This window comes from Sander vitreus, chromosome 4 (assembly GCF_031162955.1).
Source record: "Sander vitreus isolate 19-12246 chromosome 4, sanVit1, whole genome shotgun sequence".
NCBI lineage: Eukaryota > Metazoa > Chordata > Actinopteri > Perciformes > Percidae > Sander > Sander vitreus.
This window is the reverse complement of record NC_135858.1, coordinates 28,232,192-28,252,119: the sequence shown is the minus strand read 5'-3', so window position 1 is coordinate 28,252,119 and position 19,928 is coordinate 28,232,192. Positions and strand designations below refer to the sequence as shown.

General features: G+C 39.9%; 1 protein-coding gene across 1 annotated transcript in view; it reads left to right on the top strand.

Annotated features, from left to right (window-relative positions):
- Positions 1–15,932, top strand: part of ptprt (protein tyrosine phosphatase receptor type T) — a 438,297-nt gene extending 422,365 nt beyond the window's left edge. The window contains exons 34-37 of the mRNA XM_078247539.1: positions 1,186–1,311; positions 4,451–4,614; positions 14,113–14,248; positions 15,879–15,932. Coding sequence (XP_078103665.1) covers positions 1,186–1,311; positions 4,451–4,614; positions 14,113–14,248; positions 15,879–15,932 — 480 coding nt within the window. The remainder of the gene's footprint in view (positions 1–1,185; positions 1,312–4,450; positions 4,615–14,112; positions 14,249–15,878) is intronic.
- The last annotated feature ends 3,996 nt before the right edge of the window (positions 15,933–19,928 follow it).

Here is a 19,928-nt window from a genome sequence, read left to right as displayed (position 1 = left end):
AAATTAATAATCAACATGTATTGTCATCAACAGAATTTAACATAGCACAGGGTTATAGGATTAGCAGAATGTAATGCTGAAGGTTCTTACAGTGACTGTAGTCTCGCATTGCAAGACCTGTCTCCACAGTGCTGTGGAGTAAGGTCTGGCTGCGCCACACAAACATTCTGGGAAAAAAAAAACGCTCTGGGTTGTTAGCATTTCTGTAAACCAATCACAATCGTCTTGGGCGACGCTAAGCTCTGGCCGCAGCAACGGTGGCTCCGCAAAATAGTCTCAGGAAGGAAGAAAAGAAAACGCCACATACAATATTAAATGAAGTTAACTGTTCACACAATACAGTAACGTGAGCTATTTCAGTTAGCTGGATACATGGATAAACCTCATTTGGTCTTACAAGTGTATCGCTGTGTGTATTTTGGCCACAGCAATCCCACCAATCGGTCCCAAAACGTCCCAGTTAGAGAGGCTAATGCCATAAACATATAGAAATATAGAACAAAGCAGGCATGTCTTATTGCACCGACCACAATTTCTTTAAAACTTGCCATTTTCAGCCTGTAGGGAACAGAGTTAGACAACGGCAACACACGGTGCCGGAATCCCTTTGTTCCTCTGGATTACATTAAACTAAGAATTAAAATAAGACCATTGTAAACTATCTTTGACGGAGTTACATAGGAAGTGAAAAAATGCAACACATGTAATCATGAAGTCAACACAGACGTAGTTACCTCATCCTCAGCTCACAAAAGTGAATAAAACTTTGTTAAAAAAAATTAAAATACATGGCATTATTTCTCTTTTGTGAAGTACTTTTGTTGTTTCTCTGGCAGGTTGGTAGATGGAAAATTAGATGAAATTATAGTCCCGTTTTTATGTCATTTTTCCAGCAGGTCGGCTTTATCTCAATCTGATCCTGCTGAGTATATAGATCACTTTTCTTTTCAGGCTTTAGTGTGGAAGTATTTTGTTTTTAAAATGGAACTCACATCCAGCCACAGTGATAATCTTCTTCATAACCAATGAAGTCAATTCATACAAGGTTTTGTGAAAACATCTTTCCAGTTATTACTTGCGCCATTATGCTTTTTGAAAGGAAAGCCATTTAAATGCACTTGTTAAACATGGTACATTTTCTCTCTTCTACACTCCATCTTCCCTATTTTGTCTTGTTTTCTACAGTTGTGTATGCAGTACTGGCCAGAGAAGAGCTCGTGTTGCTACGGTCCCATTCAAGTCGAATTTATATCGGCAGACATCGATGAAGACATCATCAACCGAATCTTCAGGATCTGCAACATGGCCAGGGTACTTATAGCCGTTACAGTTACACACCAGACCAGTTTGGAATCTTGTTAACCGGTTCAATGTTTAAAGGTCCCATATTCTGCTCATTTTCAGGTTCACTCATTTTGGGTTTCTAAAGGTTTACATGCTTTAATGTTTAAAAAACACTTTGTTTTCCCCTCATTCTTTCGGTCTGAAACGCTCCCTCCCCTCTCCCGAAAAAGCCCAATCTGCTCTGATTGGTCAGTGTTTCCGTGTCTTTAGCATGTACGCTCTCAGAGTCTCTGCACCGTTATTGCAGTGGGGGAATGACCGTAACGGAACTGTAGAGGCACTTTCTACCTAAACATAGTATAGTTGTTACATCACAACCATGCCGAAGTCCTGGCGGCTCGTTTACAGGCAGTTTCTGAATGCAGGCAGTGTGCATTTCGTTGTGGATTGAGCGTTTTGATATTTGTATAACACCTCGACAGCTTTATAATAAAAAAAAAAAAACTCACTTTTTACAATATGGGGCTTTTAAAAACACCGAAAGCACAGACGGTTCTGTTTGGACCTAGTTTGGTGTCTGTGGCAAGCCATTACTATGGTTTCCGTTTCCCACCCCCCCATTGATGGGCATTTTGGAAGAGTCAACCGACTTTAGTTTCAGCCTGCAGTTACTCCTGGCCCTTTATTGTGTCCGCCTTAACTTTTAGATTTAATCTGCTTGTGCTAAAGATAAAAATACTCAAGATGATGCATTCCTTGACCTATATTTGACATATAACAATAGATAGTGGAAAGCTACACAGAGGAACACAACATAACACACAAAGTGCATTTTTCATTTCATGTGACCTTTACTTCCCCCCCCCCCCCGAGGAGCAGCTGGCAAAATGATAGCGTAGCAAACCGACTACACCGCTTACACACTGTAGCTGCCAGGCTAACTGGTTTAGTGAGAACTCAAATGGCAGTGTGGTAGGAGGTGGCGCAATAACATCATTTTGAAACCTATCCTCTCCTTGTCTCCTGGTTCCTCCTCTTGTTTTCTCCCACCTCTGTTCTCTTCTCACCTCTCCTTCACTTCCTCAGTTTCCGTCTCTCTCCCTCTCCACCGCCACAACAGCACATCTCACACTGTGCGAGCAGCTCCGACCTAGCTGAGTCTGTACCATTTACCACTAAGCCATCAAATGAAGGGGAGTGTAAGAGCGGGGCGGTGAAAAGGTTTGAGAGAGAAAGGGAAATATACAAAGAGGAGGATAGCAAAGTCATGAGAGGGAAAGAAAATTGATTACGTCAGAGAAAGAAATACGAGGGAGCAAAGGAAAAGTTTGAAATAGGAGATTTCATCCAGATGGAGGAAGTGGCGAGAAAGATAAAAAAGCAGGAAATAGATTAAAGGGAGAGAAGGAGAGACGATAAAGCAGGTATGCTGGAAAGAAAAGGGAGGAAGTGAAGGAAACAGATATAGATGTATCTGGTTTTGTGTGTGTGTTTTTGTGTTGCAAGCCGAGCAGTAAATCAGTATGACAGTGATGGCAGGTTTTGGTATTTTGGGGTTGGTGGATGCCAACTGCCTCGGGGCCAGAAGAGTGAAAACATTTTGTCTGCCATGAAATTGAATTAAACATTATAAGATGTCGTCTTTGTTGAGTCCATTCCCAGTTCATTTCCAAAGGCATTTCATTCACAAACAAGAACTAATTGGAGCACAACAGCGTTCTGACACATGAAAAGTGCTTAATGCATCAGTTTAGTACATCATTACCAAATGAGACCAGCAGCGAGAAGACTGGCAGCTTCTGTCTGCGACTACACTGCGTTTGATATCGTATTTGTCTAGGATCCTGCTGAATGTGCACATAACAAGTTTCCTTCCGTCCACTATTTAACTTGTTCACCAGCTTCAGTGAGACCAAAAAGCAAACCTTCAGACTACACTTGTGTCTTTGAAAATGGTCGCTATAACATGAGGTGACCACGGTGCCTTGAGTTGCTGCACTGACTTGGCCAAGAGACATGGCAGACGAAATGTTGAATCCTTTCCCATCATGGATTGGTTCAACAAGGTTTGGGCAGGAGGGGACAGAGACAAACTTCTGAATCACAACAATCATAGCATCTAAACAATCAGAGCACACATTAGACGTCAAAATACAATCAGAATTGACTTTTTGTCATTGAAAGCACATACTAACTAAATTAAATGTGCTACTCTATTAGGCCTGGGCAATAGGTTTATATTTTATTGATATATGAGGCTAGATATCATCTTACATTTTGGATATTGTAATATTGTTATGTGACACAACTGTTGTCTTTTCCTGGTTTTAAAGGCTGCATTACAGTAAAGTGATGTGCTTTTCTAAAACTACCAGACTGTTCTAGCTGTGTTATCATTGCCCTTTACCCATTTAATCATTAGATCCACAATTACTGATGACTATATAATAAAATTATATTTTGTTAAAACACCAATAGTCAACCCGACAATATCGACGCTATATCAACATTGATGTATTTGGTCAAAATAATCGTGATATGGGGCGGCCCCTAGCTCACCTGGTGGAGCGCGCGCCCCATGTGCGCGCGGACCTTGCCAGCGGCCATGGTTTGAATCCGACCTAAGGCCCTTCGCTGCGTGTCATCCCCACTCTCTCCCCATTTCCCTTCTTTCTTCTGCTGTTCTAAATAAAGGAAAAAGCCCTAAAAAAAAAAATCTTTCAAAAAATAAAAGATTTGATTTTCTCCATATGGCCCAGCTCTATACTCTATAGTGCAAACACAAAACACACATTAACCAAGAACAGAGCAGAGAATGTGAAAAAAGTAGAATTAGAATACATAGTAAAATAATAAAATAGGACAGAAAAAGAAAATAATTCTGACATGCTAGCCTTTCCATTTAGGCCCAATGAGGTTTCTAGAAGTCCTCCACTATGACACACTACAAACCAGAAAAACTGTCCTCTGATCCTAAACCGAGACCTACAAACACATTCTTTTCTCAGGGCAGGCAATGGGATTCATGATTGTGTGAGATGTTTTAAGGTGTTGCACTTGCAAGGTGTTTCAGACGTTTACCCACTTTTACATTTCCCATGGAATTACGTCGTTATTAATTGTGGCGATAAAAAGAAAATCCGTATTTACACACGTCTATCTTCAGCCACAGGACGGTTACCGCCTGGTGCAGCACTTCCAGTTCATCGGCTGGCCGGCCTACAGGGACACGCCTCTCTCTAAACGCTCTATCCTCCAGTTGGTCAGGAGGTTGGCCAAGTGGCAGGAGCAGTATGACGGAGGAGACGGGAGGACTGTGGTACATTGCCTGTAAGTTACACACACACAGTTGATACTCTTAATGATAAAATACACTTCCTATACAATAACACAAACACATGCAACTCAGACAAAACAAATATTCACTTCACACATTCATAGAAAAATACAAACACACGCACACACACTTGTTTTTCTGAGATACACAGTCTATGTAGATACACAATATATGTAGTAAGCATAGGTGAGAGTACAGTAAGTCACATGTGACTCGCAAGTAAGTCTTAATTCACTGTGGTGAGAATCAAGCAAGTCGAGTCCCTGCTATAAGTCAAGCAAGCCACAAGTCAAGTAGGTTCAACATTATACAAATAAATGTTAAAAAATATTTGCTTTCTAATGTTTAACCAGCCGGTTATTTAGCTAAAAAGACACATTCACGTACCTTTCTTTGTGGGTTTTGTAGTGACGGATATAGTTAGATGTTGTGGTGGTCGTGTCCGAGACCTTTGAGCTGCAGACCTCGCTCACCGCTGTTCTCTTCTTACTACGGTCATCGACTACATAATCCTTGAATCCAGATTTTATTATTTTTGGCATAATCCTCTCCATCATTGACGGCTGCCTTCTGCTTTGGCTTCTGCTAGTGCTCTGGAAGGTTTCCACGTTAGCGCATTGCATGAAAAAAAAAAAAATCACCCAATTCAAAAACAAAATGTCACTTCTCAATATCTTGAAAAAAAGCAAATATTACAAGTCCTTTTGAGTCATCTTGTCTCACGTCTAAGTCAAGGCTTAAGTCTTGAATACCAAGTCAAAGTCAAGTTGAGTCGTTTATCAATGCAAGTCTTAAAATGTGTGACTCGAGGCTCCCACCCCTGGTAGTAAGTTATAAGAAGTACAAGTTACAGCAGCAGTAGTCTCGATCGACGACAATTCATTTACCGAATAATCAACGGAACATCCGTTGCCGCCGGATCTTCCACCGGATGTCCCCAGCCTTGCAAAACTCCGTTGGTTTCGGGAAACAACAAACTTCGTGCTAGCAAGCTACACGCTGAAAATGGCACGTTTTTGAAGAAAATTTGAACGGTGCAACAAGGCAGGCCTGCTTGGTTCTTTCAGGGAATGATTGTAAAGATTTACAAAGACTATGTTTACGCCCTTTCCTCTGTAACTGGGACGTTTAGGGACAGATCGGTGGGATTGCTACAGAAAAAATACACAGCGATACACTGGTAAGAGCAAATTAGGTTTAACCCTGTATCCAGCTAATTTAAATAGCTCACGTTACTGTATTGTGTGAACTGTTAACTTCATTCAATATTGCATGTAGCGTTTTCTTTTACGGAGTGCAAATGTTCCACCAAAACAGTTCCTTCCTGAGACTATTTTGCAGAGCCAACGTCCGGAGCTCAGCGCCGCCCAAGACTATTGTGATTGGTTTAAAAAAAAAAAAAAAGCAAAAAGCAAACTACCCAGAGCGTTTTTTTCCTACTATCCTCGAACGTATGTGTGAAAGGACCAGACCTTACTCCACAGCGCTGTGGAGTAAGGTCTGGCAATGCGAGACTACAGCAGCAGCAACAGCAGCGTTAGTTGCAGCATTGGCATAAACAGCACCGTATTACTGTACTTCCAATACTAGTAATACAAAATATTAATTTTAAGCAAACCTAAATAATTGTGATTACATACACACGGGTATATACTGTATGAGTGTGTGTCTTCACCCAGCAGGTACACAAACACTGCTCAGTTTATGTCTGAGCAGAACAAATGAAGCTGATAATGAAGGAGTGGAAACAGAGGCTGTAAAATCTATATACGAGAGATTACAGGGAAATTCACTAACAATAACACACTCCAAGCATTGCCTCAACCGCATTACTAGTGCTCATCCAATCAGCCACCTCTGTCATAGCTCATTGGGCCAGTCAGAATTGGCATCGATTTGTGTTTTCTAGATACTGCGAGGTTTAGTTTGTTTTCAGCATGTTTTCTACCTCCTTGTGAAAGAGTGTTTGAAATACAAGCTGTAATGGTTAAAACCCACTTGGTTTGAATGCAATGCAATTTCAAAGAACAGGAAAACAATCTTATAGTTCGAAATTGTTTCAAAATATGCAGAGGATATATTTAGAGCTTTGCATAGCCTGCAGGCTACATGTGGTAGGAAATCAAATTACTGCTGGATCTTAACTCAACTATTGATGTGTGTGCACATAATCAATGGTTAAACCCCCCCCCATGTCTTAGTATATACACATACTGAGAGATGCATATCCCATCTTTGACCCACAGCTCAAATCAATACCCATGGCTATTGACTACATGGGCTTACGCAATTGGTTAAAATTTGGTGAAACCTCTCTAATGCTCCCTGACTTTTTGGATGGTACACACTTAGACATTGTGTGCCACATTTAACTCTGCCATGACCTGGGCGAAGATTTTGGACATAAAGTTTGTTCCCTGGTCACTTTGGATGTGTTTTGGAAGACCAAAAGTAGAGAAAAACTTAACAAGCGCGTTCACAATCACATGGGCTTTTAATGAGCGCAACGGAACGGCTTCGGGGTAACGAGTAGCAGAACACGTAATAGTGAGGATGTAAAACCATGCGAAATAAACTGCCTAAAAGCCTCATCGATTTGGTCCCTTTGAGCATTAAGATTTAAATTTTTGCAGGGTGTAGTATGAATGAACCCTATTGGAGAGGCTGTTATGGCATTCTTACGGTGCTCTCTCTTTTCACGAAGATGGCAGGCAGCGATAAGATGTCCTTGCTCATGACAGTAAAGACGCTCCCTGGCTTCGGTGGTGGCAGGGGCAGCAGTGCGGTTGCGACAATAACTCTTAGTAGAGTTATCGTCTCACGGACAACTGAGATTGGCTTCCTACGAACAAAGGGGGGGGGGAACACATTTATGAGTTAATGTGAACTCATCCGCCAGTACAGCGGCAACAGCAAGGGATGAGACTTTGTTCATTTAGGTAGATAATCTTATCTGGGAGCCGATTCTTAAATTCCTCCAACACCACAAGTTCACGCAGATCACACAAAGTTTCCACCTCACTGGCCCGACACCATTTAACAGAGCGCCTTTCTCCCTTGCAAACTCTACATATGTCTGGGTGGCAGTTTTTTCACAACTTCTGAAGTTTTGCCTATATGCCTCTGGCACTAACTCATAGGCACGGAGGACAGTGGCTTTAACAATGTCATAATTCAAGTTGTCTTCTATGGACAGAGGAGTACAGACTTCCTGAGCTTTTTCCACTAACCTACATTGGAGCAAAAGAGGCCACACACTCTCGCCAATTCAGTGTAGCAGCAATACGCTCAAAAGCATTGAAATGGGAATCTACCTCAGTTTCTCTGAATGGTGGAACCAGTGCAATGTGCCTACTCCCGTCAAAGCTGTCTTGGGGTCTTGGAGCGGGTGATGAAGTAGAACTGGCAGATATAGCGGCTCCCCGCTCGATCTCCAGAGCCCTTATTTTGAAATGCTTGGCTTGCGCCTCCAACTCTCGATTTCTCACCTCAGCCTCTCTGATCTGCAGCGTTAGCCTCAGTTCTTCCGTGGTCAAGTTTGCCTGAGCCGCAAGGCCTTGAGGTGGTATCACTTGGAGTGGGGCAACAATACCAGCCTGTTCACCTGGAATTCCCTCTGAAAGAGCAGACTCCTCAAACAAACCCCTTTCAGTTAGCTCTGAGCAAAGGAGCTCTTTCAACTCCTGCTTCTTAAGACTAGAGGGCACATGCACATCATAAAAGTTCCCCACCTAAATTAGGTCCTTCTTACACCTATCCAATTCATCATCTGATGGACTAGTAGCAAAATCCTCCAACTGAAAGTCCATACCTGCCCCTATCACAAAAGAAAACCGCCAACCAGACAAAGAGCCCCAAGAAACAAACAAAAGTAAATCTCAGCCAAAACGACACCGAACGACAAAAAAAGAACAGACGAGCCCCCAATTTATGTTACGACCTGATGTCTAGGGGTAAACCGGACGCAACATAATGTGTGCCCCCCCCCACTCTTCCAACTCCCAAACATGGCCCGGACAAAGAATTGCAAAGTAACTATTTCGGAGATGAGGCCCCAACACAACAAACAAAACAATTCTAAAGGCAAACTAAACTTACCTAAGCCAAAACAAAACAAATAAAAGACAAAGCTCTAACCTAAGCTTCTAATAAAAAAAACAAGAGAAAAAGGGAACCAACAACAAAAGGACTCCTCACTCCTACCAAACTGCTACTAGCAAATAATTCAAAGAAAGATATAGTCACAGATAAAACAAAATGGTTGAAGTATAACAAATCCAAGAACTCAAAACAACCATTTTGACTGCAGGCTGTTAACACTACTCACAACAACTTGAACCACAAGACACAGGTTTACACAGGCACATGTTGGGAATGGCAGAGTGAAGAGAGAGCCAGAGCTCCTTTCCAATGAGGCTTAAAATGGCTGCTGTCCTCCAGGCGACCAATCAGGAGACAGCAATCAGCTCTGCTGGACCAATCCGGTGTTCACACCTGTTCTTCATTACCTGTGTACACTCAGGAGAACAACTGGGGTCTGTTTCAGAAAGCAGGTTTAGTACAAACTCTGAGTTTGTTAACCCTGAGATGAGGGGAACTCTGGGTTTTCTGTTTCAGAAAGAGAGGTAACTTAATCTCAGAGTCAGTTACTATGGTAAGTGAGTCTGTGAACCTAACCTGGTCGGGAGCAGGTTTTCTTCAAGAAACCTCCAGTTTCTCTCAGTCTCCTCCCTCTGACACAGCGTCAGAGGGAGGAAACTGAGAGAAACTCAAGGTTTCTTCTCACTCATTTCCTCATTCATTCATTCATTCTGTATCAGGCACATTTTAATGCAGTTTGTTATCTGCATGAATAAACACTTAATAAAACTTAAAACTAAATTAAATAAAACTTATTGTTAGGCAGATTATGAAATGTTTTTTTCTCAAACATGTCATGTCCTTTTGTCGACGATCCCGTTGATGAAAAAGCTGTATTACTTCACAGAGAGTTTACGTCGGGAGATGATGATGATGCCTATTGAGTCCCGACTAAATGTATTTTCATTTCCACATTTTTTCACAGTCCATCAGCTATGTGGATACCCGTCCTCATATCACTAACATCCACCATTGTGGACAGGCTTTAACATCCAAGCAGATTCTTTGTGTCGCATTACGTGTTTTGCAAACGGCAGTTTTCTTATTGGTAATGCGGCTCATACTGTAATAGTAAAGCCACTGTATGCAGAGCCGTCAGAAAAGTGTGACTCGCTCTGAAACGTTTTTTAAACGTTTTTTGTATTGTTCCCAGGACACAAACCAGTGAGAGCCATTAAAAAGAAATAAATGATTATAAATTATAGTTCTGTTAATGATCATGGTGCTGCAGCTTCAGAATGGGATTAGTAGTAGCTTACTTTTTCGCCCGCAGGATTGCACCTAAATGAAGTTATAGGTGTAATACAATTCCAGTTTTCACCAGTAATTTTATCAGTTAACTGTGATTAAATATGAAATTAATACACTGTTAATGCTTACGCATTGACTCGAGCAGCAATTTTCTCCCACACCAATTCTCTCTCTGTTGCAGCAGCAGCCGCTGTCTTGCTTTTTTAACGAAATACATGTTCAAACGCGGTATTTCCGCCGACCCGTTTGTTTGTGGTTGTTACCATGGTGAATCGTAGTATCATGGCTCCATTCATACTGCCTTTTTATTGTGGTGGTGCACGCGTGTGAACCTACTCTGAGTTGATTGAACCAACTCATATCAGCTGTTCTGGAACCGAAAACTCAGAGTTTCCCATCTCAGGGTAAATAAACTCAGAGATCAGGGTTAGACTCAGAGTTTGTTAAACATCCTTCCTGAAATGGGCCCCTGATAGAGCAGGGCAAAACAAATCACAAAACATGACCATCAGGGTCATAACATCATCATTCATCATTTCAAATTAAAAGAGCAAACTGACTGATATTTTAAAAAGTTCTTATACTGTATGTGCGTTGTATATTTTACAATAAAACAATAATTATGTGAAATTGTAATTCTGCCTACCCTGACTGTTGTACTCAACCCCAGTAAATGTGAGTGAAGGGGATGCAAGCTTTGTCTGCTTCTGGCTAAAGACAGCTACACTGGCTAATCAGCCCCAGCTATTGATTTCACAGACTCCGTAATACCAGAGATAAGGAGAAACATGATGGTTCAATCAGTAGCTGCTGAAAATTGATTCTTTTTTTTTTCCCCCTGCTCTTCACTTGTCCTGGAGGTTGGAGTCTGATGGGTCTTTAATTCTGAGCACGTCTTATTTTCAGCAAATCTCACTGAAAGCACCTGTTTCAGCAGCACACTTAACACAGCAATCTGTCGGTGCTCTATCTATTTCAATGTATATAGATATGTATTATAGATAGAGGAGAATAACACAAATATTGCTCAGGCTTGTCCCAAAAGATCACTAAAATATTCACAGCATGTAGCATAGGGGTGAGAATCACCAGAGGCCCCACAATCCAGTATTACGATTTTAAACATATTACGATATTCTGCAATATATTGCCATTTATTACCTTTTAGCCCACTTCAAATCCCCAAAGGAAAATATAGCATATGTTTTATCTAAAAAGATACATTTCATTTTACGTGTGTTCATCTCACTTCAATGTTATTGCTGCAAAATAAAATAAAAATTAAATTGAATGTGCAATGTATGTAATAAAAGATTGATACTTGGCCTTCGTGTATCAATACAGTATTGCCAAGGAAAAAAACGCGATACTATGCTGTTTCGATTTTTTCCCCCCACCCCTAATGGAGCAGTTTATATCTGAAGTAATGCAGTTCCAAGTATTCCAATAACTTGCGGCAAATCTCAGGCACGTCCATGAACTAAACTAAACTTTAACCAGTAAGATCAACTACCACATTGTTTGGATCTATAGTGCAGCACAGGTTTTAGTTTTGAAATTATTGTAGTTCAAATATGTCGATCGTCCTGTGACGCTGGATTAGTTTAGAGAGATTAATGGTGCAAAGATGGTAAATGTAAGAAATGGCTTACAAATTTCATTTTCTGTGGCTTCAGTTGCATGCTTGTGGGCATTGCTTTTACAATTAGCTGGTACTTGTTTTGATTGAAAGCATTAACTGGTTGACACTCAGATGCTGAGGTCAATACGCTACCAATTCATTATATATACATTTCTATAGAAACTGTGAAAGTTATTCAGTTGGCTTGACGATGAGTACCATTTGAGTCTTGACCTGTCTGGATTCTGTTGAGCTTGCTGGTTGTACTTCAGTAATTAGGTTCATAATAATATTAATGTATTTTATCTCATAGATGTATCTGACAGCACTGATGTAAACTGTATTTGTTCTCTTATTTTTATGCCCCTTATCAAAAATCTTTTGACATTAAAGCAAGCATCTAAAAACTAACATGAATTCAGAAAAGACGTGCACAGCATTTTAGATTTTAGACTCAAATATTAACATCCAAACACAGTGTAACAAAGACAGGTTTTAAGGTTTTAAGGGGTTCTGAGCATAAAAGCTTTTCAAGCATCAGTCTACTGGCACGTTTTATAATAATAACTGTTTCCCCTTGTTTTTGTTAACCCTTCTTTAACACTTTTGAAAGCATTGCATTATAAACTGTCTGCAAGAATAAGAAACCTGGAAAAGTGAGCACTAATCTGACACAATCAAAGCTATACTGATTGGCGAGAAATGTGGCATTGTTAATGTAGAGTAGGTAGACAGTGGGGGATTTTTGTGATGGCTGCCACTCCTCTCAGTACCTGAATGTTTTATTCAGTCTGAATACTAAAGGAATTCGGCTGGAACCAGGCGAGACGTGGAAAGTCTGGAGCTCTTTTCATGGTGGGTGGTCTGACTGCTGATTGGCAGAGCACTGACTGCTGATTGGGTCACATAGTCAGCAGACACACTGTATATCTGTATATATACACACATATATATGTTTGTATCCCTGCATCTTGTCCATTACAGCAGGTTATCCTCTGTATAAAGTCTATAAATCTCCAATTTAAGATGAACAGATGTATTCAAACATCTTCAATCCATTAGCTCATTTTCTTTTGCAACATGCAGTGACAGGGTTCTTTGTATTGCATGTTCCCATCTGTCACTTCCTGTCATTCTTGGTCTCATTTAGCCTTTTCTCAACTTTTATCGTTGTTTCACTTTGGTTAGCATTGAAAAAGTATTTGTCTCAAATTTGACTTTCCGGAACCTGTATATACCCTGTCCACTGATTTGCAATTTCATAATAGACTGAAATGCAATCAACCAATCAGAATATTGACATTTTACTAAAACATAAAACTTAAGCTAACTCACTCTAACCTGCCTTTTGGCTAGACTGGGTAAACCCAGCCCGGTCTGCCGGCACTTTAAATTTCGCCCTGCAGCTCAGGCTGGAAACCTATACGTTTATCTATCCTGCTTTCGTTACAAATTTGCGGTAACCAATCACAAACTGGCTTATCCACCTGGCGCTCTATTGGCGGGTTTAACACAATGACGATAGAGAAGCGACCAAGCAGCTTTTTGTTTACATTCAACATGACGGCCACCGAAGCGCAGCAACCGTTGATTCCGCTGCTACGTCACCCGGATCATCTGATTGCTTGAAGGACTATCCAATTGCGTACAGAGTCATTTGAACTATGCCCGTTGATCACGCCTCTTGTGCAGTAGAAAATACAGAGCAGACTCACCCAGACTAATGTTCAATCTTAAAAGATTGAGCTTGGTCTGGTGATAGCCAGACTACCGTTCGGCAAGCATTATTCTGAAATTTACAAAACCATTTGCCCTACATACAAACAAACACGCGCCTATGCTTTAAATGCAGTCAAAACACACACACACACACACACATCTTGCTTCTCATAACCTGTTTTATTAGGTTTTATTACAACCCATTGGAAATTTCAGCAGGTTAGGGTTCATAGGTTTCAAGCGCCTTTTTTTTAAAGGCTGACACAATTAACCTAAACACAGTAGCTTCAACAAAGCAGAGGCAGGAGAATAACTCCGAGGGAAAAAGAAATGCCTGAAAGGAAACATTAAATTCTGTGATAAACACATTTAAGAAAAAAGCAGGGCTCCCAGGGGGATGAAAGGCAAACAGTAAAAGACCGTAGTGAACATCTCTGACTTCAAAACAGCTGGTCTGAAAAAACTAAAGGTGCTTTTATTTTTTTTTACATTCTCCCTTTCCTTTATTTTGAATTATCTCTATTCCTTTTTCTGCCTTCCCTTCAACTCTCATGCTCTCCGGGTATTCTTTTCTTCTCTCCCCCCCCCCCCTCTTTCTATGATGATGGCATAATCAGAACGTTGATTTCGGTGTACACACCTATGTTTCCAGGATGAACGTGTTGTTGTTTGATGATGAATATATTGTTCCCTGCCTCCTTCCTGCTCTTTCCCCTTCTGATCCCTCCCTCCTCCTCCTCCTCCTCCTCCTCTCCTGCAGTACCGGCGGAGGGCGTTCTGGAACGTTCTGCGCCATCTGCAGCATCAACGAGATGATCCAGCAGCAGAACATCGTCGATGTTTTCCACACCGTCAAAACGCTGAGGAACAACAAGACTAACATGGTGGAGACTATGGTAAGGACTCCCACTACACACACACACACACACACACACACACACACACACATACACACACACATCCCTGTACTTCTCTTGAGGACACTCACTTTAACCATCACAACTGAAAGCCTTAACCCTTAAGCTCTAAACTAAACTTAAGTCTAACCTGAACCTCAAATGTACGTGGGTAGGTATGTGTATTTTTAACCATAAGGGCAAGCAATTCATTAAGCACTTTTTTATGGCATTTTAATATTAATAAATTATTATTTGAAGTTGTAATTGATTTTCATATTGTTACGCCACTTTGTTTAAAGTGTAATAACTCCCGCTGCCAGTGGTTCCTCTAATCTGTTTTTAACCACCTGTATCCGTTTTAAATTGCTTTTTAAAGGTCCAATGTGTAGGAAGTTCTCCCATCTAGCGTTGAGATCATATATCGCAATCAACTCTCTCGCGTCACGCAGTTCAAAGTACGTATTAGCCTTCACGCTTCAAAAAGCCGGTCTCTTGCTCTTTTCAATGTCCTTTTTCCCTTTTTTGGGCGAAGAAGACTCCTGTTCCTGAAATTTGGATTTTGAATACGTGTGGTCCTCCATGTTTCTTTCTTCAAACTTCCCGGGGCCAGGAAGCGACGATACCCATTAGCAGCATTAGCAGCACCTGCGAGTTTATCATGTGACAGCAAAAGCAGGAGCAGTACGTCCTGTATGTCCCTTACCGGCTAACGTGTTTCAAGATGGCACATGAATATGGAGCGTCTACCCCAGTTCATGTAAACGCAAATGTAAAATTTCAAGCCAATAGGAATACTTGGAATTGGTGGTGGTGGTAAATATTCATGAAAAAGGACAAGTTTGTGAACGGGCAACACAGATTTTGATAATGAACAACTAAACACGTTACACACTGGACCTTTAAAGGAGTATTTTAGGCGTTTTTCCACATTCCCTCAGTCTCCTCGTAGCACCCATCTCCGACGCTGTGTTTTAACCCAACCCTAACCTAAACCTAATTCTAACCTGAACCTCAAACATTTGAAGGTCTGTCCTCATTTTCAAAACTGTCCTCACTCTCAAGGCCTGAAACTCAAATCGGTTCTCACAAAGATAGCTGTACACGCACATTATATCAGGAGATGATTACAAGCAGCAATGTGTTGGTGGTTGTGATAATGAAGGGAAACTCTTGAGAAGGTCTGATGATTTCATTTTCACATAGATTAAGTTTTCATCAGACATAGGAACATAGTATTGCATGGACGCGGTGTACGCTCTGAAGAGGCAGGGCCGCATCTCATCAGTTTCAGAGCCGTTCCAAATGGTTCTCTCCATTGGCATGTAACATTGACGTGAACTGAGTTACCACCGGAGTACGTCCAGTCTCAGATACCACTTGAGCATTAAAAACAAAAACAAAAAATATCTGTTTTAAAGTACATTTATTATTGAATTGAAGCAGAATAGCTTTTTCCGACACTAGCTGATGCTCAGGGAAATTTCAATTTAGGCTGTTTAAACATATTTAGAATTGAAATTATAGTGAATTACTTGTTAGTCTTTGGTTAGCAATGTTTAATTAATGTAGTTAGTGAAATCATTTTGAAGATGACTTACCCTTGCATTTTATTCTGTTCCCTCCACAGGAACAGTATAAGTTCTGCTATGAAGTGGCTCTGGAGGCGCTCAGCTCCTTCTGATTGGCTGTGGGCTGAAGATTTGCTTTTCTGATTCCCCGTTGACGCTGCCTGGCATTCTCAACGCAACGCTGGGACACACAAAGTGCAAAACTGCTTTGTGTTTACCCAAACCCAACCTGTGAGCATGTGTGCCTGTGTGTGTGTGTGCGTGAGTGTGTGTTTGAGAGTGTGCGCATGTGCTTCTATGTGAATAAGAGAAGGCATGCTTGCATATTTGAGTGTGCGTGTGTGTATCAATGTGTGTGCCTAGGACAACACACACACACACACACACACACACACACACACACACACACACACACAACCTGTACAGAAGAGTAAAAAAGGGACAAACATACACACCGGTGATTTTCATGTGTGTGTTCGCTTCAGCGAGACTGTGAACTTTACATGCTTGTACAAAGAAAAAAAGAAAAAAAAGACGTGTTGAAAAAAAAAAATATTCAGATGTTTAAAAAAAAGCGCCACTTTTTCCTTCTCTATCTCTCTGTCCTCTCTGCTGGGCTGTGATGTGACTATTGTACAGTATTTCCTTTTTAGATATATTCTACGCCTTGAATGTTGTCTCCCTGTGGAGGCTGGATGCACACTGGAAGATTTTTCACATTTAGCTGAAGTCCAAGTGATGCCTCGACTCTGTATTTTGGACTCCAATATTTTCTCCCAGAGTATTTCTAGAAAGTAAACAAGCGTGTTTGGCTGACTTTAGCTAATATGTTGTTGATGTTGCTGTCGAGGATTCAGAGTAGCTGGATCAAAGCGAAAAACCAACACATTGGTATTTCTGGCATTTTCCTTTGAAATCACAAGCTGATACATTTCCTTGTGGCCGGGGCCTCTTGATTGCCTCAATGTTAAATGCTAATTATACTTGTAATGGGTTACAAATGGTTCATTTCCATCAAAGGATTATGAATTTCTTTTGACATTTTGGCTTTACTAGAAAAAAAAATCTTACTAGCTAGTGCATGCTGAAGAGTAACAGCATTTAACAGACAAAAGAAAAGAAAAATCATGCCTTGCCCTTAAGACCAAATGTTGTCGTTGTTGTTGTTGTTGTTGTTATCTCTGCTTCAGGTTTTTTCATTGGGGCTATAAGACAAAAAAAAAAAGTTTTTGGATGGCATCATGCCAGTTCAATTAAAATCTTAAAGTGTGCATCCAACCTCACTGTAAATAAGATAAGACAACCACAGTCAAACAAAGAAACAGACAAACATCATGCACCAGACACATTACAAATAATGGTTATCATTTCAAAACACTGTTGCTCTTAAAAACTGTCAGTGTCATTTACATCGACTTGGTATTATAGTTCGGAACAAAGTCTTATGTTGCTTACTACAAACTGTCTATTGAGACATGTCCAAAAAATAAAGATATATATTTTTGCATGTTGCACATTTAGCTGCCACCCACATCCACAGTGACTTAATGAGGAAGCAGATTGCAATCAAGTGTTATCCTTAAGAAGACTTTTCGAATAAACATGCCTGTTTTGATTGATGGTTACAGGACACTTGTTCACACAACCAGGTCAAACCTGCATCTCGTACTCACAAACGTACTTGCTGAAAATGAAAAATATCCATACGGCCATTCCAGACTAAACTAAATGTAACTTACTCTACCTTTTTTTTGTCCAGTTGGTTTATGTGGTTTTGTATACTTTCTGTGACTTCAAACTCCTGAAAGGACAATGAACAAACTGGGACAGATTATTTACGCCCATCCATGTTTACCTTTGTCCCTCCTCAACTGTAAGCAAAAGCAATCAATATGTTTTCAGTACAGTGTAGCTTGTAGTTTTATAAAGTTAGAGCAGCATTTTGTTGGTTTTTGATGATTTGGACTTTATCTGGGCTGTGACAATTGTGTATTCTTCATTTATTTTCGCTCATACCAATTGTTTTTGCACCTTCTCTTAATGTGTGGGTATCTTTAAATAAATAAAATATATATTTAAATAAATAAAATATTTCAATAAAGCAGCTTAGTTGAGCAGCATCAACATGGAAGAAAGGAAAACGTAACATCTTAGCACACATTTTTTTCAATATATAATGATCATTCAAATGAATTCAGAAATGAGTTGCAAGTCAGAATTTGGCATAAATGACTGCAGTGTAAACTTTACCCACTGACAGTAATGAAAAAGATGGACTCATTAGGTTTCCTTGATTAAGATCAGCTCCATAAGCCATGCTATATTTCATGTAATACATTCTGGATACATTTCAGTGAAAAAGAAGCCTAGGGATTAGACCGCTTTCCTTGCCTACCATCTATCATTAAAATGACAACACAAAGACAAAGAGACAGGTCATATTTGTTTTTCCTCTACAAACAAAGCCTCACATTTGCTTTTCACTTAAACCATTGAGGTGTGCAAATTTAAAAATCTCCAGTCTAATAGATAATGATTTCAGTTGATGATTGACCCCAGGGTGAAAGATGGTCAACATGGCTGACGTGTTGGAGAGTGTGAGTTAATGAGAATTATACAGGATGTGACGCTGACTTCAGTTTCCCAGTTTCTCCTCATCTGATCATGTCTTTTGACATTTTTCTTCCTCTGTTTTTCATTTAATGATGCAAAACAACAAGCTGTGTTTTAAAGACACAATCCCTGTTTTTGTTTTAGCACCCTCTGAACTGTGTGGAGTCAAAGAACTGTGATAATATTTGTTGGCACTTCGGGGACTAAGACCGTATAGTCTGACGTATAAAGTATGGCCGACACCAGATTAAAAAACATGGATCTGTTTGAGAAGAATCATTGAAACTAATGACCAAAGCAATTTTGTGAATCAATATCAAAAAACCCATTGGTAACCCATAATGTGATTTATGTTAGCCATCAATTCATACCAGCTTGGAATGAAACTCCACATTTCACTAAGCTTAAGGTCTCCAGTGAACATTTGTTTAGTTAGTAAAGTTTGCGCTTAGGTCTCTTGGCCAGAACCGGCTTGTGGCAAAATGTTGTGGCAAACTGTTCAGTCTGCGCTTATGTTTTATTTTGTTGCTGAGGTCCAGTCAGGCTCATTAATGGACCTATTAAGACAAAGACTGTAAGAGTGTTGTATTGAAGACAATGTGAAAGCCAGAAATATTTAGCATTATTGTTTCCACTAAGGCTTTATTTTTATTGGCTTGGTTCATGGCCGTTCATCTGTATTATATTTTGTTTGTTTACTTTGGGGATTTTTTTTCTGTCCTGAATTTGTACATTTCTTTTGTATAATTATTATTCTGATGATTATTTGTCTAGCAATGTGTTGTTTAGATCTGGTGATGCCATTGCCATTGGTTGTTTAGTTGTTTGAAATGTGGTTAACATGAAATAAAGGGACCAAAATGTTGAATGTGATCTCATATCTCTCTTTAAAGCCTCTTATTTTGATGTAATTAACTTTTTATGCATTTGTCTATGATCTCATGAAAAGTTATAATGTAGTATGTCGAGAAAAGTCATAGTATTGTATGTCGAAAAAAGTCATAGAAAAAAGCCACAGTATAATTTGACTAAACAGTTATAGTATGTCGAAAAAAGTCAGAACGTTATAGACTAGTACGTCGAAAAAAGGTCATGAAAACTCATAGTATAGTATGTTTACGAAAGTCATAAAAAGTCACAGTAGTGTGTCGAAAAAAGTCATAGTATAGTATGTTGAATAAAGTCACAAAAACATCATAGTATAGTATGTCGAAAAAAGTCATAGTATGGTATGTTGAACAAAGTCACAAAAACATCATAGTATAGTATGTCAAATAAAGTCATAAGAATTCATAGAAGTGTCGAAAAAACTCATAGTATAGTATGTTGAATACAGTCACAAAGACATCATAATATAGTATGTCAAAAAAAGTCATGAAAACTCATAGTATAGTATGTCAAGTGAAGTCATAAAAAGTCATAGTAGTGTCGACAAAACTCATGGTATAGTATGTTGAAAAAAGTCATAAAAAGTCATAGTATAGTATGTCTAAAAA